General features: G+C 39.3%; 2 protein-coding genes across 6 annotated transcripts in view; both read right to left on the bottom strand.

The window, feature by feature from the left end:
- The window catches only part of SMIM38 (small integral membrane protein 38), a 42,048-nt gene extending 33,239 nt beyond the window's left edge, over nt 1–8,809 (bottom strand). For 3 of the 4 annotated variants that reach the window (XR_004389906.1, XR_003991227.1, XM_030484692.1), the window contains exons 1-4: nt 7,868–8,809; nt 5,844–6,056; nt 1,915–2,120; nt 621–705 (exon numbers count right to left, since the gene is read on the bottom strand). The gene's annotated coding sequence lies outside the window, so the exon portion shown is untranslated. Of the gene's footprint in view, nt 1–620; nt 706–1,914; nt 2,121–2,591; nt 5,651–5,843; nt 6,057–7,867 lie in introns of those variants that run through there. The other variant, XM_030484693.1, reaches the window with a different exon arrangement.
- A 515-nt stretch (nt 8,810–9,324) lies between these two features.
- The window catches only part of TPCN2 (two pore segment channel 2), a 29,488-nt gene continuing 19,997 nt past the window's right edge, over nt 9,325–18,815 (bottom strand). For both annotated transcript variants that reach the window (XM_030484674.1, XM_030484675.1), the window contains 8 exons: nt 18,341–18,440; nt 17,868–17,939; nt 15,953–16,026; nt 15,498–15,588; nt 15,293–15,375; nt 14,118–14,199; nt 12,529–12,614; nt 9,325–11,832 (listed from right to left, as the gene is read on the bottom strand). In XM_030484674.1, coding sequence (XP_030340534.1) covers nt 11,754–11,832; nt 12,529–12,614; nt 14,118–14,199; nt 15,293–15,375; nt 15,498–15,588; nt 15,953–16,026; nt 17,868–17,939; nt 18,341–18,440 — 667 coding nt within the window. In that variant the 3' untranslated portion in view covers nt 9,325–11,753. The remainder of the gene's footprint in view (nt 11,833–12,528; nt 12,615–14,117; nt 14,200–15,292; nt 15,376–15,497; nt 15,589–15,952; nt 16,027–17,867; nt 17,940–18,340; nt 18,441–18,815) is intronic.

Below are 18,815 nucleotides of genomic sequence, written 5' to 3'. Positions count from 1 at the left end.
ACTAGGCAGCTCCCTTGGCTGTAGTAACTACCTCCTAATCGCTCCCTAAGCAAAGTGGTGGCTTACATTAACTACGGGAAGCATGTTAGACCATTACTGAGGGAGATGTGCTCATTTTGACCTACCAAAGCAGTGCTGATGCCTCCAAGGCTGTCACCCCTCTCTATGTTACCATGACATTAAAGCCCCTCACTATCCTACCACAGAGCTAAAACCAGAAGATGCCACACAGACACAGTTTTTATATGTACATGTACATATATGTGTATACACAAATATATATTCTTATATAGAGACACAGATACATACAGACATGCAAACACACTTCTGGAGAAAAATCTTGTCTCTCAAACACATAGTCCTCTCTCACCACAGACACCATTCCGGATCTCATTTGCACCTACGGGTATCAGAATTAGGCAGAACTACAGTTCCTGCTGCCTTTATTTTGTTGGGATGCCATGGGAAGTGGTAAATGCTCTGCTGCCACCCAACGACTTTTCCTGGTATTGCCCCTTTCCTAAGACGATGTCATCCTACTCCGTAACCAGGTAAGAAAAAAAAAAACCAACCATGAAGTTAAATTAAAGGCAGCACTGAGAGCTGAAGCACTTACATACCTGTGGTGTCTTGGCCTCTGTGGAACATGGCACATCACTTCCTCTCTTCACCTGTATGCAAATGGCCCCAGTTCTTTTTATCATTCTGCCAACAGAAGCAAAATTTTATCTGACTTCCCAGCCACAAAAACATCATTGTGCTCTGGCAGTTAATTTTTACTGGTTTACAATGTACTTTCCTTTACACAAGAGATAATGCCAGCTAAGCACAGCAAACCTTTCACACAGCTGTTATGCTTTATAGTTGATCAAAGCATTGATTTCACTGAATTATGTCAATGCCAGACAGGCCAATTCCCCCCACCGTTTTCACTCGGGGGCTGTTCAGTTCCTTCCTTTGGTCTCTTTACAAAGCACGACTTGTTTTATTCCTTACTATTACATCTAAATTAATTTTGCAGTGGTATACAAACCCAACTGCTAGCCTATCAGGTTTAAGTGAAAAGGTGAAATGCTGTTACTTGTATCTTATTCCCCCCACCTATAATCAAGTCTTCAAATGTTTAAATACTTCAGCCTTCCTTGCAGTATAAACGTACATTTGTAAAAAGCCAATTTAAAGAAATTCAAGAAACTAGCGAAGAAGTTTTTTTCACTACGTATTTGCACACAAGAACAAGCTGCTCAGTTCTGAAGAATTTGCCCAGATTGCTAGGGCTGCAACATGTGCATCTGCTCAAATTAGTATAATTTAACATTTACAAGCCCAGTTTGCACAATGAATTACTTTAAAGTGCGGTTTACATTTTCAGTTATCAGCTTGAGATGGTATAAAAAGACCCTGACTGCTCAATGCATGAACGCTCAGTTGAGAGCTTATTGTTACAGAAGAACCACAATTATAGGTTGAAAGGAAGCCGAGCAATGCTTGATTTATTTTCACATATTTCATTATTATTCTTGCTTTGGCACATAAGATGTAGTCACCAGAACATGCAAGTCCTGGAATACACACTAAATACCTAAAGACAGGAAAAATTCTGTCTATAGAAAACCTGTCTACAAGAAAATCTGATCACTGTGTTAAAATTTTGAGGTTATTTCCAGAATGTTTTGTCCACTGCTGCTCTCTGGGCTTCTCAAAGATCAGTGAGGGTTTTGATACTCATTAGCACTTAGTGGTACTTATTTCATTCAGATAGGACAATGAAACTGGATTGGGTACTTTGTAAGAGGTTTCACCTTCTTACTCCTACATTTTCACACTCCAAGCACAACGCAGAAGTGTTCCAAATACAAACATTCTGATACAAACAGATGTGTACTACCAAATATTCAGTGCCTCAAAACATACCTTCTTACATTTTGCCATAAAACACAAAAGCCGATTGTATTCCAACCCCTTGACTGAGGCCCCAGCACTTCGCTATGCTGAGAATGTTCCATTAAGTGCATCCAGAAGTGCTGATCATCCAGCCCAACCTGCATGGTCAGTCTAATAAAGTGGGGTCTTCAACTCCCTCTGCTGGCTAAGATCACAACTAGAGAATCAAAAATATCCTGTCATGCCCAACAGGACAGGGGAAAAAACAAAAAACAAAAAACAAAAAAAAAAAAAAAAATAAAAAAAGAAAAAAAAAGGGAAAAAAAAAAGAGAGAGAGAAAAATAGTATGTAAAAAACTTTTTTTTTTTTTTTTTTTTAAATAAAGACAATCTTTATCTTCTTTGGGGATTTTTCCCTTTATTTTATTTTTTTTTTTTTTTTTAGTTGTCCTGGTCTTTAACATCTTCTGTCTTCCTGCTTCCCCATTTTCTTTTTACTTACCCCATCTCTGGCAGTGTTCAAGGCCAGGCTGGACGGGGCTCAGAGCAATGCGGCCTAGTAAAAGGTGTCTCTGCCCATGGCAGGGGGTTGGAACTGGATGAGCTTTAGGGTCCCTTCAACCCAAACCAGTCTGGGATTCTATGATTTTCTCTAATAGTTAAGTGTTGCAGTTCATCTTACAAATACACACCAAGCACAAACTTACAAAGGTAAGCCTTAGGTCCTCTACATGTCCGTGCTGCTTCTAGAGCAAAGACTGCCCTGAGATGTTGCTTGGTAAGGCTGTTAGCTCACCAACATGCTCCTGGACACAGATAACATAGCTGTAACATAACATAGTTGGCACAAATCTTGTTAAATTCCTTCTTACACAATGAAACATTGATGGGTCACAACCCCTTTTTATCTGTACCACCACCTTATCTATATGGGATTTAATTCAACCCTTCCTTATTTAGTAAATTGGATGCGGTCCTCCCCAAACACCTGCTCATGAGGTTCTGGTGAAAAGCCAGGTAACACCTCCCAGTGCACATCAGAAATCACATACATGAAACTTTGGGGCAGAACTGAATATAAGGTGCTCCAGATCTAAATTTCACAGTGGTCACTTATACAATGTTGGTGAGTTTCATAAAATTTAAGCCTGAATCCGAACCTTCAGCCCACGCTTGACTTCTCAATATCTGCACAATGAGGAAGTACAGGAGTCTGCTGTACAGACCTCCAAAGGACTGTATCAGGATCACTCAGTAGACAAGAAGAGAACCAAGGACTTAGGAGAATGTCAGAGGCAAAAGCTTAACAGTAACTGTGGAGGGTCTCAATCAAGCAGATGTTTCCAACGTGTGCCTAATTTTCGAGTGCTGAGTTTGATAGCAATAGATATTACAGTGGGCACCAACCCAAAGCAGAGCTCAGGCTAGTGGACAAAACAGGAGGAAAAGCAGAGCATGAAAAGCATTTTTTCCAGGTGCTCTATTAGCCTAAGTAATCTACCCTAGAGAGGCCGCAGCAAGCAAGTTAACTTCAGACCTCAATTACAACATGTGGGCAACTTTACTGCCCAACAAAAAGTACATTAGACATTTATGATCTCATTTTATTAAATTCTCCTACTTACGACAATCAACACTGGGTGTGTATGTGCGCAAGGTTAATACAAAAATCTACACTATATTTGTATATTAACAAGACTAAAAGCTCACCTGCATGGCAGGTGTTACAGTGGCCACATGCTTGGGTTATGGATTAACCAACTCCTATCAAAAACTGGGGTATATCAACCAAATCTAAAGCAAGAAAAGCAGGTGCCTTTCCTGCTGATCCAGCTGAGGGCCCCGATTGAATTACATCAGGAAAGAATAGCTTTGCTTTCCTCATGAAATCTGATTAGAGAAAGAGAGGTAACACCTTACACAACACAGTGAAGCTTAAAGGACAATCTGCTCCTTTCCTGGCCACTGCTGCTGGCTACTTTGATCTAAGTTTTATTGTCTGGCTTTAACACCTTCACCTTTGATTTTTGCAGAGAACTGCTGTAGAGATGTTTTTCTATACCAAGTAATTGTTCAACTCTTTTCAGAGAAACCACCAGTTATGCAGGATGCTGGAAACTAAAAACTTGTAGTTTTTGTGAAACACAAGATTATTCTCACTGGTATTAAATAGGTAAGGGAAAACACATTAAAAGACTTAAGTTCTACTTTCTAAGATCATTACTTACTAAAAAAGAGCACCAGCAACAGCTCAGCACGTTGTGTCTGGAACCTATTCATTCCTAAATGCAAGAAGGAGGCCTAATATAATAAGACAGATTAGACTGGCTTTCCAGCTCCCCTGAGTAGGATGCTCCTTGTACAAGGTCATTGTTACACCACCACTAGCCAGTTCAATGCTATAGTGTTACAGTTCTGTATCACACACAGAACAGTCATTCTTTTCTGGAAGCCAACAGACACTGGTCTGAGCTTAGCCAGAATCCTACAAAATTTGAATCATAAAAATCAAAATCCCTTCTGGTCTTACCTCATGTGACAGGCTGCGTAACAGAATCCTTACAATTTGACTCTGTAATTCTGCATCAAGCCCAGAAACCTGTAGTCGTGTTAGAGACTGTATTTCACATCACACCAGCACACACCTGCTACACAATAGGACTTGGTCATAAAAACGCATTCCAGTTTCTAGTTTGACATGAAATTCCATTCTCTCAGATGCTGATGATCCTTTGTCAGCGAGATCATGGAGGGCAACTGGCCTCTTGGACGGTCTTCCAAATTCAGTATGAGTTGGCAAGCACTCACCAGCTCTGAAAAGTCAGACCATTCACTAACCTCAAAGAACTAAACATGCAGTAGAAAGGTAGATGAGGCTAAAGGGAAACTCAAGCATTCTTGAAGTCAGTTTCAGGACCAACAGAAATCAAAGTTGGAGCTGTCAAATAACTTCTGTTTAGGATGGGCATCCTGTATTTTTGTACAGCTATAGTACTACCTTTAACTACTGGTACCAGTTTACTCACATTTACTCAACTTTTAGCACATGTGCCAGCTGCAGATCACCCCTTCTAAATACTTATCAATCAGATGGCAAACCAGTAATAGTCCTCCTGTCCTCTTCTGATACAATGGGAAATAAGTAGAGTGAGAAGTTTAGAGCTTCCAGTACTACTTCTGCCATTTTAAAACAAAGTAAACAAAAAAGCTACATACAAGAACAGGCAGTAGCAAAACTTGAAACCAATTGATGTGGAAATGTCAACATCATCTAATAAACACACAACTGAAGTTCACAGCTGCTGCAAAAAAAGAAGGCAGCATTGTCTGTTAGTAAAGGCAGTGAGCAAGGCCTGCAGGTTTTCTTCTTAACTCTCCCACGGATTTCAAGCTTGGCTGCGGGCAGACCACCAAGTATCTCAGCTGATCATCTACAAACTAAGGATAGTAATATTTTCCTATCCCAGCAAGATGTTTTCAGGAAAGTACTTGGGAGGCACTCAAATAATGCAATGATGGGGACCATGAAAGTATCTGGACAGAACAAAGACAACACCTGCTCAACTAGCTTAGTGGAAAAAAGATGACTGGGACTGTTACAAGCAGTTTCTAGCACTAAAGGACAACTTTAAGTCTTCAACTTACAGTTCAAAGTTAAGAAAAGAAATCAGTGTCAGTAAATCATTTTTTATACAATCACTGTGGAAAAATTCTATGTATAGGACTAGATGTGAAAATGCAAAAAAAAAAAAAACCAAAACACAACTATATAAATGGGCTTGGATTGTAAATCAGAGAAGATGTTTAGGTTTTCCCTTACAGTAGGTAACGTGGGTAATGCATGACAAAACATCATTTTGGCAAAGAAGTGCATATATGATGAAGGTAACTGCATACCAGTTTTTCCTTCAGAATTGCAACAATTTTAGTTAACTAAGACACTTTTAAAAAACACATACACTTATTCTGTCTTGTGACTCCTTTTTGTACACAGTCTTGAAGTTGTCCTCATATTCTTCACAGGAAGAAATTACAGGTGGTTCCTCCAGTAGTTTGCTGTACACATCACTATGTACTTAGTATTTGAAGAGTGACATCTGTCTGGGCTTAAACCACGACAACATCTCAGCCTCGAGCATTTCCTCTCACTTTATGCTGGGAAAATAGTAGCTCTACAAATATAGAAAAAGATTTAAGTACAGAGTGAAATATGAACTTAATGATTAAGCAAGGCTGAGGATCTAGTGTTTATTCCTGAATTAGCAACAGATTTCCCATGATCTTAACTTCTACATTTAGATACTCCATGATCTATTTTACCTTTTAAGGAGAGAGATGGTATCCCTGGAGGATGCAGAAAAGCAGAGTGCACAGTTGTGGAACATATTAGCCCATGCTCCTACGAACTGACTAATAATGCTGAGCATGCTTAAGTCTCTGGACCATCTCCTTTTCTCTCCATCGGAGCCTAAATGCTCAATTCTCATTGGAAGGCTTCAGATCCAGTGAAATATCAGACCAACTTCAATTAATGTCATTCCCAACAACAGTGTTACTTTTTGTAAGGTTTTCTAGCTGCTTCCAGGCATTACACAGCATCAGTTCCCCAGTAATAACTTTTAATTTCATTCACCAAACCAAGTTTGATACACAACCTGAAGAGTCAAAGACAGAAGTGTCACACATTTTGTGACAACTGGTAGCAAGTAGAGCAGAGTGCACAAGGTAACTTCCATCTTTCCCTTGGTGAGAACACTTACCTGACGTGCTTGGCTTGCCAGTGAGCAAAGACAAACTGGGAAAAGGGCATGTTCCTCCTCTTGCCCAAAAAGGTAAGGGATGTAGAAATGAGATTAAAGGGAACCCCGCAGAGAGAACTGCATAGACAACTATGCAGGGACGAGGGGATGCTGGTCAAGCACCAGCCACAGAGCACATAGAACTAAATCTCATCTTCCTGTTTATAATGGGAAGCTGAAGGAGTTTTGCTTTTTTCTCACTATCCCTACTTGTAAAGTACTTGCATGCTGTAAGCATTTGTAAGCCATTAGCTAGAACCAAGAGCACATGCTGTAACAACAAAAGCTAGTTCTGTTATAGCCATGGGAATTCTTCCCAGTGAAACCACAGAGAGGGAGGTGGGACAGGATCTCAGGGACTAGCTGAGGCACCACCAAGCAGAGGCAGGTTCACAAACATCCAAACCAAGCTGCAGGAAGTGACTATCAAACCCTTCCTAAAAGGGCACTCCAGTAAAGGGGAGTCTGCAACCTCCCACAGTACAGTGCTCAGAGTTAGGAAGCATCCCTCACACCTAACCATTGTTTTTGCTGAAATCAAAGGCACAACTTGTTCTACATGTGGCACAGAGAGATTACACAACACCAACAGTTTGCTCCTCTCAACCATTTACATACTTGAATATTATTTTAAAAACTCTTTGCCTGTCTTTTGTTTGCCTGAAATTATTTCCTTCAGAGTTCTTCCCAACTCACACCTTCCAAATTAAGACTTCTGTTACTGTCCTGTAACAAATGCCTCCTACCACCTATTTTAAAATGCAGGGTCCAAAACAGGAACAGTGGAGCCTAAAGGGAAGTATTGTTACTAATTACATAAAAGCAATTTTCTTTTGATCTCTTTCAGATGCTGCTAGCTCATTCAATTGTAGTACATTTAGTAAGCCCTATAATGTTTGTCTTCTAGTACCACTTACTCCCAGCTATGTACTTTTACATTTTGTGATTCTAAATTGTAGTGGTCCATATTTATCTCTAAAATTTTACCTTTCTAATTTTGCCCATTTCCTCTAGTTTATTAAGGTCATTTTGAAACAGTGTCCTATATAATGAAGTGCTTAGAGTTGGAATAGAAATCAAATCTCACCCCTCCACCTCCCCACTTCTAAATTATTTCTACCCAGAGATCACATCAACATTCACAGCCATTTGTTTATAAAGACTGCAGATTAAGTCAAACCCACCTGATTTGTGGAAAATTCCTATTGGTTGAATGGGCTTTTAAATAAACTAAAATCTAGTGAAAGAAAGAAAAAAATGACAATCATCAAAACCTACATGAAAAAGCAGGCAGATACCTATTTCTGTTTTGTTTTCAATAAAAACCCAAGGCATCTGGAGTACTGAAGTGACTTCATCTGACTAAAGCACAACATTGAACAACAGCAGAAGCCATGGTAACACTACATACTGCTCATAATACACTAACAGGTGAAAAGAGAAACCATCTAACAAGAAAGGAGACACCTTAACCTGACATTTCAGAAATAACTAATCTATACCCTGCATTAGTTTCCTATAGGCCCCATTTCTTCTAAAAGCTTTGTATGTCCCTGTATTTTTGTGCATACTGAAGTGTTGGAGGGATGAAAAAGCAATGTTCCCTAAACATGTGTCAAGAGACGTACAGTATCACCGGCAAAGAGAGGCCAAGAAGGCATACCTCATGCACTTTATCATATAAAGCCCTGACACCCAAGGCAGAATTTCTTCCTTTGCCTGCCATTTCTACACAGTTACTAAGTTATTCTAGATGCCCTATTTGCAGCTCTGACCAATATGAGCTCTTTAAATTTCTTCATACTTAGGTGTGCTTGTGAGGTTTGACACTGCTTTTCTGGATTTCTAGTGAAAGAATCAAGAACACTTAAACCGTGCCCATCCTCTCCCTCCACTCCTAAATCTTGAAGTAGTACATATCCATAGCAAATCAGGAAGGAAAAATATAATACCTGAGGACTCAAGTTAGCCAACAGTCTGGTGATTAAGGCCCCCCTTCAGAAGCTAGAAAAACCTGAGCCTGATTTTGTAATGCAAGATGAATTTCTACTTGCTTTGGCTTTCACATGCTTCACCTAAGTATCCGCAACAGCCATTGTCAGAGACATCAGCAAGTTTAAGCCTTTAGCTTGGTTTTGTTTTGTTCTTAAATAAATAAATAGAATAAAATCTTCTAACCCAGAACCTGTTTCAAAAGAATGCCATGGACCCTGCTAAATTATGTGCAAATCTGTCCCAGTTGAAATGGTACGAGAATGCTTACTGCACCGATCTTTTCGGGAACAAAAATTGATGAAGAAATACCTAGTTTGCAGATGCAAAGGCTGGAACACAAATGGAAATCAAGCTGTTCAACACCCTGAATGCTCAGTTCTAGCGAAGTTTCACCTTAATAATTAAACATATTAAGTACCTACAGATGCTGTTGTGTGCTTCTAGAACTGGAGAGTAACAAAGCAGCACACTTGAGGTCCTGCATTTTGAAACCAGGGAGTTGCATCCCACTTGTATGTAACTTCTTTCATGGCCTCAGCCTTCAACTAGTAAAGATAATGGGAGCACAGATGCTGAGCACAGCAGAAATCAGTGGAGAGGGGAAAGGCAAAACCAAACCACAAGAATCATTTCAACACCCCAGTTATTTTCATATTTTAAGAAGGAACTTTTTTTTAATAATGCAAACCTCAAAGTTCACCCAGTTACATACATTCATTTTCATGATTTATACAATTATTGCATAAGACTTGTGGTCATTTACATCTTCCAGTTCAAGTGACATCAGGTACCACGATTCTGTGTTAAATTCTAGTTATACTTTCAGGCAATTAAACAAATGTGAAACCAGAACAAGACTAAGACTATTCCATTCAGAAAGCCTTCTTCCTATTTGCCCAGATGGAAAGGCTGCATAATGGAGACATTTGTGATGCTTAAAATAATCCCACACCAATTTGTGTTGCTTTGGTAGACTGTCGTGAAATGTAATGGCAAAAAAAAAAAAACAAAAAAAAAAAAAAACAAAAAAAACCCAAACCAAGAAAAACACAAAAACCCAAACAACCTTAATAAACAAAAACCATTAAGCTTGCAGGCTGATAAGAACTGGCCATTTTCTTTTTGGCAAGGCAAAGCTTCTTCTTCAAGTATTTAGAAAAGTAGACAATAAAAATAATATTTCTTAGTAGAAAGGTAAAATAAACTATTTAACCTCTGTTAATAAGTGCCAATGAATTGATGGCAGTGATGACATCATGCTAGGAGCAGAAACCATCCTGATGTAAAGCCATACTGAACAAAACCTCAAACCTAGTAAAAAAATGTGTGCTGATGCCTCTATCTACTTGCAACAATGTGTGTTCTAAGTGCATGGCTGAAAATAAGCATGGTAATGCCACAGAAACCAGTGCAAGTGAGTTATTGGGTGGATTATTCTGGAATAGAGACAAGAGTCAAAACACAGACAAGAGGATGGCTTAAGAGCAAGCTTACAAAAGTAAAGAAAGATTGCAGGAGTAGTACAGAGCTCTGTTCAGATTTGTGCTACATATATGCAAGCTGCAAGACCTTTTGTTCTGCAGCACAAGGCAAAGAGAAGCTGAGGATAAAGAAGGAGACAAGAATCACTATGCAACTTCTGAACAGTGAGACAACAACGCAGAACTATGCTTTTGAGTTCAAATGCACCAGCATCCCAGGTATTTTTCTCTCCCTTATGCAGGAAAGAAAGAAAAGATGAAGGATAAAGTAAGAGGAGGAAAAGTGTCTGTGCTTTTGTCAATGCAGAGATCACCACAAGAATGTCTATTTTGGCGATCAGCGTCTCAACGACAAGGCAGCACCCTAAAGGATAGTTCCATTTTTACACACAGAAATAGTAGTTGGGATTGATTCTATTCTTCATAGTGATTTACTACTTATATGACAAAGATTCAAGCACACACACCTTTTTTAGAGGAATACTAAGGGATAATGAGAAGCACATGGCCATGGGTTACTGTTCATTCTCCACTTCAGATTTGTTGACAAAGTTATTTACCCAAAAAGCATTACCCAGGTGAAAGTGGAATACAGCATCTGGTTCATTAAGCCAGAAAAGAATGTGATCTTGCAATACTGGTTAAGCACTTTCAATTCCCACAGACACATATGAAAATTTGAACTGCTAAGCACTTTGATTATCCCATTCAACCTTTTTTTCTCTCCCCCTTCTTCTCCCCCCAACCCTGAAGCAAGAGACTCACAGTGATCAGAGTGCTACATTCCGGCCAAAGTTCATTCCCCTCAGCTTTTTCCACAGAATATGATACAGTGTAGAACAGGAGTTGGGAGAAAGTAGGAGGAAGAGGTTCGCTAAAAAGCAACATGAGAATATTGACTCTAAAGGAGAGCTCAATTTTACCACATTGAAAACCACAAGTGCAACTGCCCCGTTCAAAGTTCTAACTGCTCTCAAAGTTACCAGCATGATGCAACCCTCGATCAAAAACAAAGAGATTGTGTTCTGACATGATGAATAGATTTTCAGGATGTGGTAAGATATGCTGGTGTCTCATTTCAATAAAAATAGTGTTTCCACTCTCACTGCAAAAACATTACGGATTTTGTTCTGGTCCTGCCTAATCCATTCCTAAACTGCAGGGCATAGCCCTTGCCACGCTCACCTACCAGAAAAGGAAGTTCCATTTTCTTGTGCTGAAAGAAGTAGCAGGCTCAGTGGTTACAAAGTTCATCTTTTAAAGTGCATGGTCATTTTAAACACACTTTCCCTTCTTTCTTAAAGAAAAAATAAAACGCTCCGATATCAACAGTTTATAAAAATAACAGCTGCAAAACTCTGCTAAAATAGCAACTTAAAATCAAGTCCAATCAGCAAGATTCAAATCTTAAAAAAAAAAAAAAAAGATGAACCAGAAATAAAACCCTCTTTCTGCAGAGAATTGCCAAGCAAAACCTCACATGCTGTCCTACAAGCCTCTCTCCTAACAGCACCTCCCAGAAAATCCATTCAGTTTCTTTCAGCTGACAACCTCAAGAAAACAGAGGTCTAAATAAATCAGTCCTTCCCAGCAGTCACCTACACAACTGCAGGTGTGGATGCTGGTGCAGTTTTTCCATCAACTCCTCCTCTGTAGGTTCTTCCAAAACATCTCTACAAGAAAAAGCATGAGTTGTTAGGGGCAGCAAAGGGAACTTCTCAGCATTTGTTTTTGCAATGCACATACTGAGACGTAATGTGGGCTTTTTTCAAGAATGAAACAAGGAATTAAAGCTACAATAAGTTGATGCTGCCTAAAGATGCATCTACTTGCAAGTGATCCATCCTTTACAGATGTGTCATGGAAACCAGCAGCTGTTTTCCCATAAGAAGCAGGGAAGCAATTTCCTACACACAGTACAATACAACTGAAGGTCAGGAGATGCGTTTTCCTGAAGAAACTCCCAAGCGAGAACATGTTCCCAATGCTACTATTGAATATCCAATGTGCACCAGAAGTTCCACTTGTGCATGATCATCAAGTATCAACTCACCACCCACAATTTCCTAATGTGCATCATTTTGCTCATCATCTCTTTTCTTCCCCCTCCCAGCACAGTTTCCCCCTCACCAATGCCTCTTCTCCCAACATGCTATGGACAAAAAGCATATGAAGGTTAGGTGACCAAGTCAGCTTAAACCACGCCTAACTAAAGTACTTACTGAATTTTTCCAAACTAACAGATGAAAGTTTGCTTCAGAGGGAGGAAATAGAAAATAAGCCTTTTACCCTCTTGCAGCCAGCCCACTTTCTTTAAAACAGATGAACATCAAAACACTAGATTGATTATCAAGCCCACTTCAACTCACCTGAACATTAGATCAACTGTCCTCTGGTATTCAATATCTGAAAGAGGCTCTCGATGACAGCGACGGTCCCACTTGTGAATAAAGTTCTGAAGTGTAAAAGAAATAGGGGAAAAAAAAAAAAAATAAAGGCTACTTCTGGTGACATCAGAAAAGAGGTTCTATGAGGTCAGTATGTTTGTGGATAAGGTTTGGGGTGGGGTGAAGTTTGACTTTAAACACAGGGCACCAGAGCAGTGATTTATTCAGGCATATTTTTTGGCTGCTTTAATAAAGCCTGTTGTTCAAGAATGAGGTCACTTTCTCATCACACACTGAAAGAACAGTAGAGCAAAGACAGCGCTGCTGCCTTCTACTCCTAGTAAGGACTGCCTCCCCAAGCTAACTGTGCGAACTACCCACATGAGTTCACCTGCTTGGAATTTTTAACTTTTATAAAAGCCCGACCATATATAAACATACTCCTAAGTCCAGACATCACAACTTAAACTCAGCTTCTGGTTTTGTCGTGTTCCCTTATCCATTTTGAACTACTCTAACAAATCAACACCTACGGAGCAGACAGACAGCCCAGGCAAAAAAAGGGAGAAAACCAGTGACATCCTACTCTCCTGCTACAGAATGCTGCATCTTGGCTATTACAGCAAACTTAGGCCACAGCCCTGCAGAAGCAAGCAGGTAGAAGACTTCATGGGGCTAACCTCCAGCTAGAACTGGAAGTCTTTTCTGAAACACTGATGGGAAAGACTAAGGCTCCACATGAGACTCATACCTAAAGTTTCTGTCTAAATATTTGCTGCTCTGCCTAGAGTAGTAAATTTTAGTTCTCAATGCAGACAACAAGAGCATCTCCAAAAGAAATGTGCATAGGTTTTAAGGCGGGGTGAAGTGCCCTCCACAGGTACTGGGTTTCTTCCATTACTTATAGAAGTCTACAACACTTAACCTGGAGTAGATGGCTACAATTAACATTCCCTTCACCAACAAAAATTCAAAAAGGTATTTGGATTTGCAGAGAAACTAGTAGAACTACATGTTCTTCGTGGCACTGTGAAGGTACCTGTATCTCCACAGCTTCTTTAAAAAACTCTAGAGGGTGATCTCTGGAAAATAAGTAATCAGTTCTACTCTTCTAGTGTGGAAATAAGGGTAAAAATCCAAACTGGGGTGGGAAGAACACACGGCAACTAAATAAAATGCAGATGTAATTTTTTAAGTGCTAACTTCATTTGCTGACAAATCAAAATGCAAGAAACCTGCAGCTTCAATAGCTACTGCTGAAGTTAAATGTTAATGTACAAGAGACAACCAATTTTTCATACTTAAAATATTTTCCATCTTTATAGAAAATGAGTTATAATGACAAATGTACACACCCAATGAAATGCAACCAGATTTGTGACAAAGCTGCAAATAAAGCATACAGTTGCCAGGAAAAAGAAAACGCTTCCTCAACATCTCTGGGGAAGGGCAGCAAGGAGGAAGATCAAGCAAGCACATGTTTCCCAGAAACTTGTCTGGGTTCTTTTCATTCCCTACACAAATTAGAACTTGTCTTTAGGATCTAATACCAAATAAACACATTTCCTTACCTCTAGAAGTAAAGCTACGAAGAGATTAACCCAGATGACGGAAGAGATCAACCACCAGGCTACAAAATAGATCTTTGCCCACCTGAAATAAAGTAAAGTAGGCAGTAAAGCACCTCAACCTGAAAGCAACCAAAGAGAGCCATGAAATCACATTTTTCCTTGAAATATAATACTACTGCTTTCTTAATGTAAAAGGAGGTCTGGGATAGGAAAATAAAAAGTCTTAGCCTTTCATGAAGTTAGCCAAAGGACTCACTCCCCCTATTTAAAGTACCTAACTGAACTCTGAAGGGACAGAAAAGCAGCTCTAGTAGAAGTTGTACTGGATCACAGCAAAAGATCCATCTATGCTATTATCCTCTGAGAGTGGTCAAAGCAGAAGCGCAGGAAAGAGTGCAAAACCATGGCCAAATACCTAAGATGCTACCCCTTAAGTGCTCTCCCAGTCTCCAGCCATTTGCAGATCAGAGATTTCTTGAGCTAGAGGTAGCTTCCATTCATTGCAGATCCCAATGGATCTCTCTTTTACGGCCTGTCCAGACTTCACCAGACCATGTTTAACTGTTTACCACACACAAGAGCCTGTAGATGACCATTCCACAACTTCACTATATACTAGGTAACCAGCCAAGGATCACTGGAACAGCTCAACCCAGAGACTAGGCAGTCCATTCAAACATTCCCATAAAATAATTACATACAAATGAAAGACATGTTCAATGTTTTAACTCTACAAAAAATTGTCCATCCACAAGGAAAATACAGAATTATCTCAAAATGAGTTACAGTGATTTGCTAATATCTCACTTATATGAGATTTACAGAGAGCACCACCCACCCAACACATGTTGCAAGTTTATAACCCACTTTAGGCATCTACTATCATTTTTTGGAACAAGATGACTCCCCAAGCAAGCTTTCAATCCCTTCTAAACGTGACAACAGATTTCATGGCATCCACCAAGTGCCAGACCAACCATCAAGTTACTCAAGTTAAAGAACAGCCATGAAGTATTAAGTTCATATTCTATATACCTGAATTGACGCAAAAGAAAGGTAAGCAGCATCCCTCTTCACAGATGGTAGGAACTGTGCTATGTGTATAATACTTGTTCAGTTACTTTATAAGCTACATTTTTATATGGGACTTTTTCAGTATCATTACTGCTACTTACGGACTTGAGTATCTTGAAAACGCTTCCAGAAAGACTTGCCAGTTGTTCACAACCATCACATCCCAGAGAGTCACCACTGCTGCCTAAATAACACAAGTAACACAGGAGCTGAGTGGCTATATTACACACCTAAGCCTCAGAAGGTGAGAGGAAGAGATAAGCAGAGAGGGGAGGAGGGACAGATTCCATCGGTGATCAGACTCACAGCAAAGTCATCAAAGTTGTTTGGCCAATATTCTAGCTGTTCGTAGGTCCCACACTGCAGAGTCCCATTATCATATGTTGTATTGATAGCACTATAAGAGAATTAGAGGCTGATGTGAGCATAGCTTTCTATGTATTACAGCTTAAAACCAAGATTCTTCTGAGTGCCTTATAGAAATTTAAGTATCTCATAGAGAGGGAAAACAAGGGAAATAGTTCAAGTATTTAAGCTACAGCAGGGTAAAATTTAAAGCTACAGATAAGCATTCCTGTAATTCCAATACAGCAAGAAGAAATAGAAGGAGTAATAGCTGAAAATTCTATGTAATTTAACATTAAAAGAAGGGTGGCTCCAAGTATAAGAGCTAAAAGCTGACAAAACCAACCACAAGCAACAACTCAGAGATACTGAGCTGCAGATACTACTGAAAAACAGATTCAGAGTGGTGATGTTACCTGATATTTCCAAAGGGAACAACAGCGCCTTTAAATAGCATTATGCCAGTTATAGCAAATGCATAGAAAACCACCTGGAAGGAATATAAGTAGATATTAGATTTGAATATTTCTGTCACTAAATAAGAAAACAATGCAATTAATATGGAATTCACATGAGCACCACAGTTCAAAGAACTTCATGAACAAACAATGCCTGAAGCTATTTCAGTGAAAATACTTCTCAATGTCTGTATTAAACTGTTTGTTCTTACTTTTTAATATCCTACTTAACTTTCAGTTGTTAAAACACATTAGATCAATTTACCACCTATTTTAATTTTCTGTGTCTCAGAATGCTGATACTTAGCTTTTAACACTGCAAAATAGTGACTTAAAAAACAAAACCAGTACTTGTATCCCTAAGGACTAATTTAAATATCTGAGGAGCTTCCTGCTAGATTCAGTGAAAATAAGCTTCTACTAAACTTAACCAAGGACAAAACTAAGTCAGTATTTTATATCACATCAGCAACTTCTTTAATACATTTCTGTGTTTTGCTACAAAACAGACCCAAGGGAGAAGTCTGGGCACAGGAGAAGAGAAACAGCCCTGACCTATGAACCACAGCACTTGGAACACTATTGGAGTAAACTGAAGCAGACATTCCACAGCCTGCCAGAAGATGGGGTATCTGGCTTGGCAATAATAAAGGTAATTTTATTCTTTGAAAAAGATATATTTAACACACTCACTGCTTGAGCAATTAGCTAATCAGTGACCTTCTCAGCACATGTCCCAGGCTAACATTACGAAAGATGCTTTGAATGGCTCCTATGAATCAGCTGGTAATGGAGTCAGACTTCACTACAGTATAAGCTCAGTGACAGCCTCCACACAGCCTCAAGTAAAAGCAGTTTTACTTTAAATTAATGCAAGTGGCAGATTTGACTCATAATTGATGCAAAACTACAATTCACACTCCCAGCACTAACGATAATCAGGAGCAGACATTTAAACCACTTCATAAGCATTGTGTCTTAGACATATGGGTACGGACACCTCATTGAAACATGCGTATTTCCTAAAAACAAAATCAAACCTATTACTACAGGTTCCTGCCATCTTTCTAGAATGCTATTTAAGGCCCCTCCCCTGCAGATAAAAGCAGAGATTACTGGTGACAAAACCAGATATTCTGGGTAAATTGCATGCTAAGTATACAGACTAGAACAACTTTTTAGACAATACTAACACAAGGCAAATCCTTGGCCTCTAACCATTACCTCAAATTAAGATATCCTAAAAAACCCTACCAGCAACAAAAAAACTACCCAGGCACTTCTTTGCTCTACCAGGAAGACATTGTTGCAAAGCCAGAAACGCAAGAGTTGGGAAATGGAGGATTTTTGTAGTGGACAAGACGCATTGCGATCCATCCTTTAATCACACTTTCACATATATTCTACACAGCCACACCACAAACAGGATGGCAGAGGCTTTTAAAAATCATGTCCAAACATGCCATTTCAAGACCTTCTCAACTGAAAAGAATTTAATGTTGTTTTGCTATTTAATATAACATAATCAAGCCAGGGTAAGGAAAACTAGGCTACTTTTAGCACGGGATAAATTTTTATTTGAAACTAGAGTATCCAGCCTGAGGCAGGCACTCTGAGGAAGCTCCAATCTATCTTTTAAAGGCACTCCTAAAGGAAACTCGCAATTGAGGTACTGTCACTAGACGCAGCCCATAACAAAACAGTAGTTTGTTGGGGCTTTGCAAGACATGCCCTGGAGAAGAACTGGTTGATTAAGGTGCAATATGACCATTCATGGTGATTGTCAAAGAACTTTGTTTACTTTGATGATGACATACCCTTATTATACGGCTAACTATAAGAAAGGAAATTACAACCTTGCATCATGACTTACCACAAGAATTCCTGCAAAGGCTCTCAAGTTTTTTACCAGATCCAACAACGTAGTAACAACCAAAGCCATGAACTGAAACAAAACAGAATTTTATATGCATGACATTCATCTCACTTCCAATCCATATCAAATTATTTTTACTAAAAGGACAAAGAAACACCAAACAGCAAAGTGAGCTTTTATACATTGATATTTCCATGAGGTACTTAAAATGAATGAACAATGCTGTAGTCCTTTTCATGCACAGACACTATAATTTTTATATATACACAAGCACGGTGAAGGGCTATATGTCAAGTAAGACTAGAACAGGGAAAACTGAGTTTGTGAGGTGCTGTGCAGAGTCTGGACAGTTAGAGCCGAGTTATAATCCCACTCAGGCGCAAGAGATTGTTACGTTGTTCCAAAAGGCTTTAATAAATTTACAGTTTGACCCACAAAGAAGCAAGAAGTGCGGAGGGATAAACACACACCTTCATATTAGGAATAATCCGCAGGAACCTGAACACAATTAACATGTTCACCAATCGCACCATATCCCACAGGGATAATAAGCCCATGAACTCGGGTCTCCTAAGAAAGATGGAAGAAAATAACAAATCAGAGAAACAGCTCATGACAGAAAGACACAGCAAAATCTACTGGTGCAGGTAACTTTACATTCCCCACAACTTTTGGTTAATTTACTCAGCAGGAATCTCAGCTACAGTAAACTTAAATAATTGATGAAGAGATCCATTTAGCCTAAGCTTTTAAATATGCATACAGTGCTCTTTAAAGTGCATGTTTGTACCAAAATACCTGTGTACTTGGCTTTCTTTCTGCTGGGGGGGGAGGGACCAAAGAGGATCCTTTCAGAAAACAAAGCAATACAAAGATACTGCTATAGTGAGATACTTCAGGCGCTTGCACAAAGATGAGCATTAATCCTTCAGGATACACTTGGCT

The sequence above is a fragment of the Strigops habroptila genome, chromosome 4, assembly GCF_004027225.2.
Source record: "Strigops habroptila isolate Jane chromosome 4, bStrHab1.2.pri, whole genome shotgun sequence".
Taxonomy (NCBI): Eukaryota; Metazoa; Chordata; class Aves; order Psittaciformes; family Psittacidae; genus Strigops; species Strigops habroptila.
This window is presented reverse-complemented; position numbering and strand designations above follow the sequence as displayed.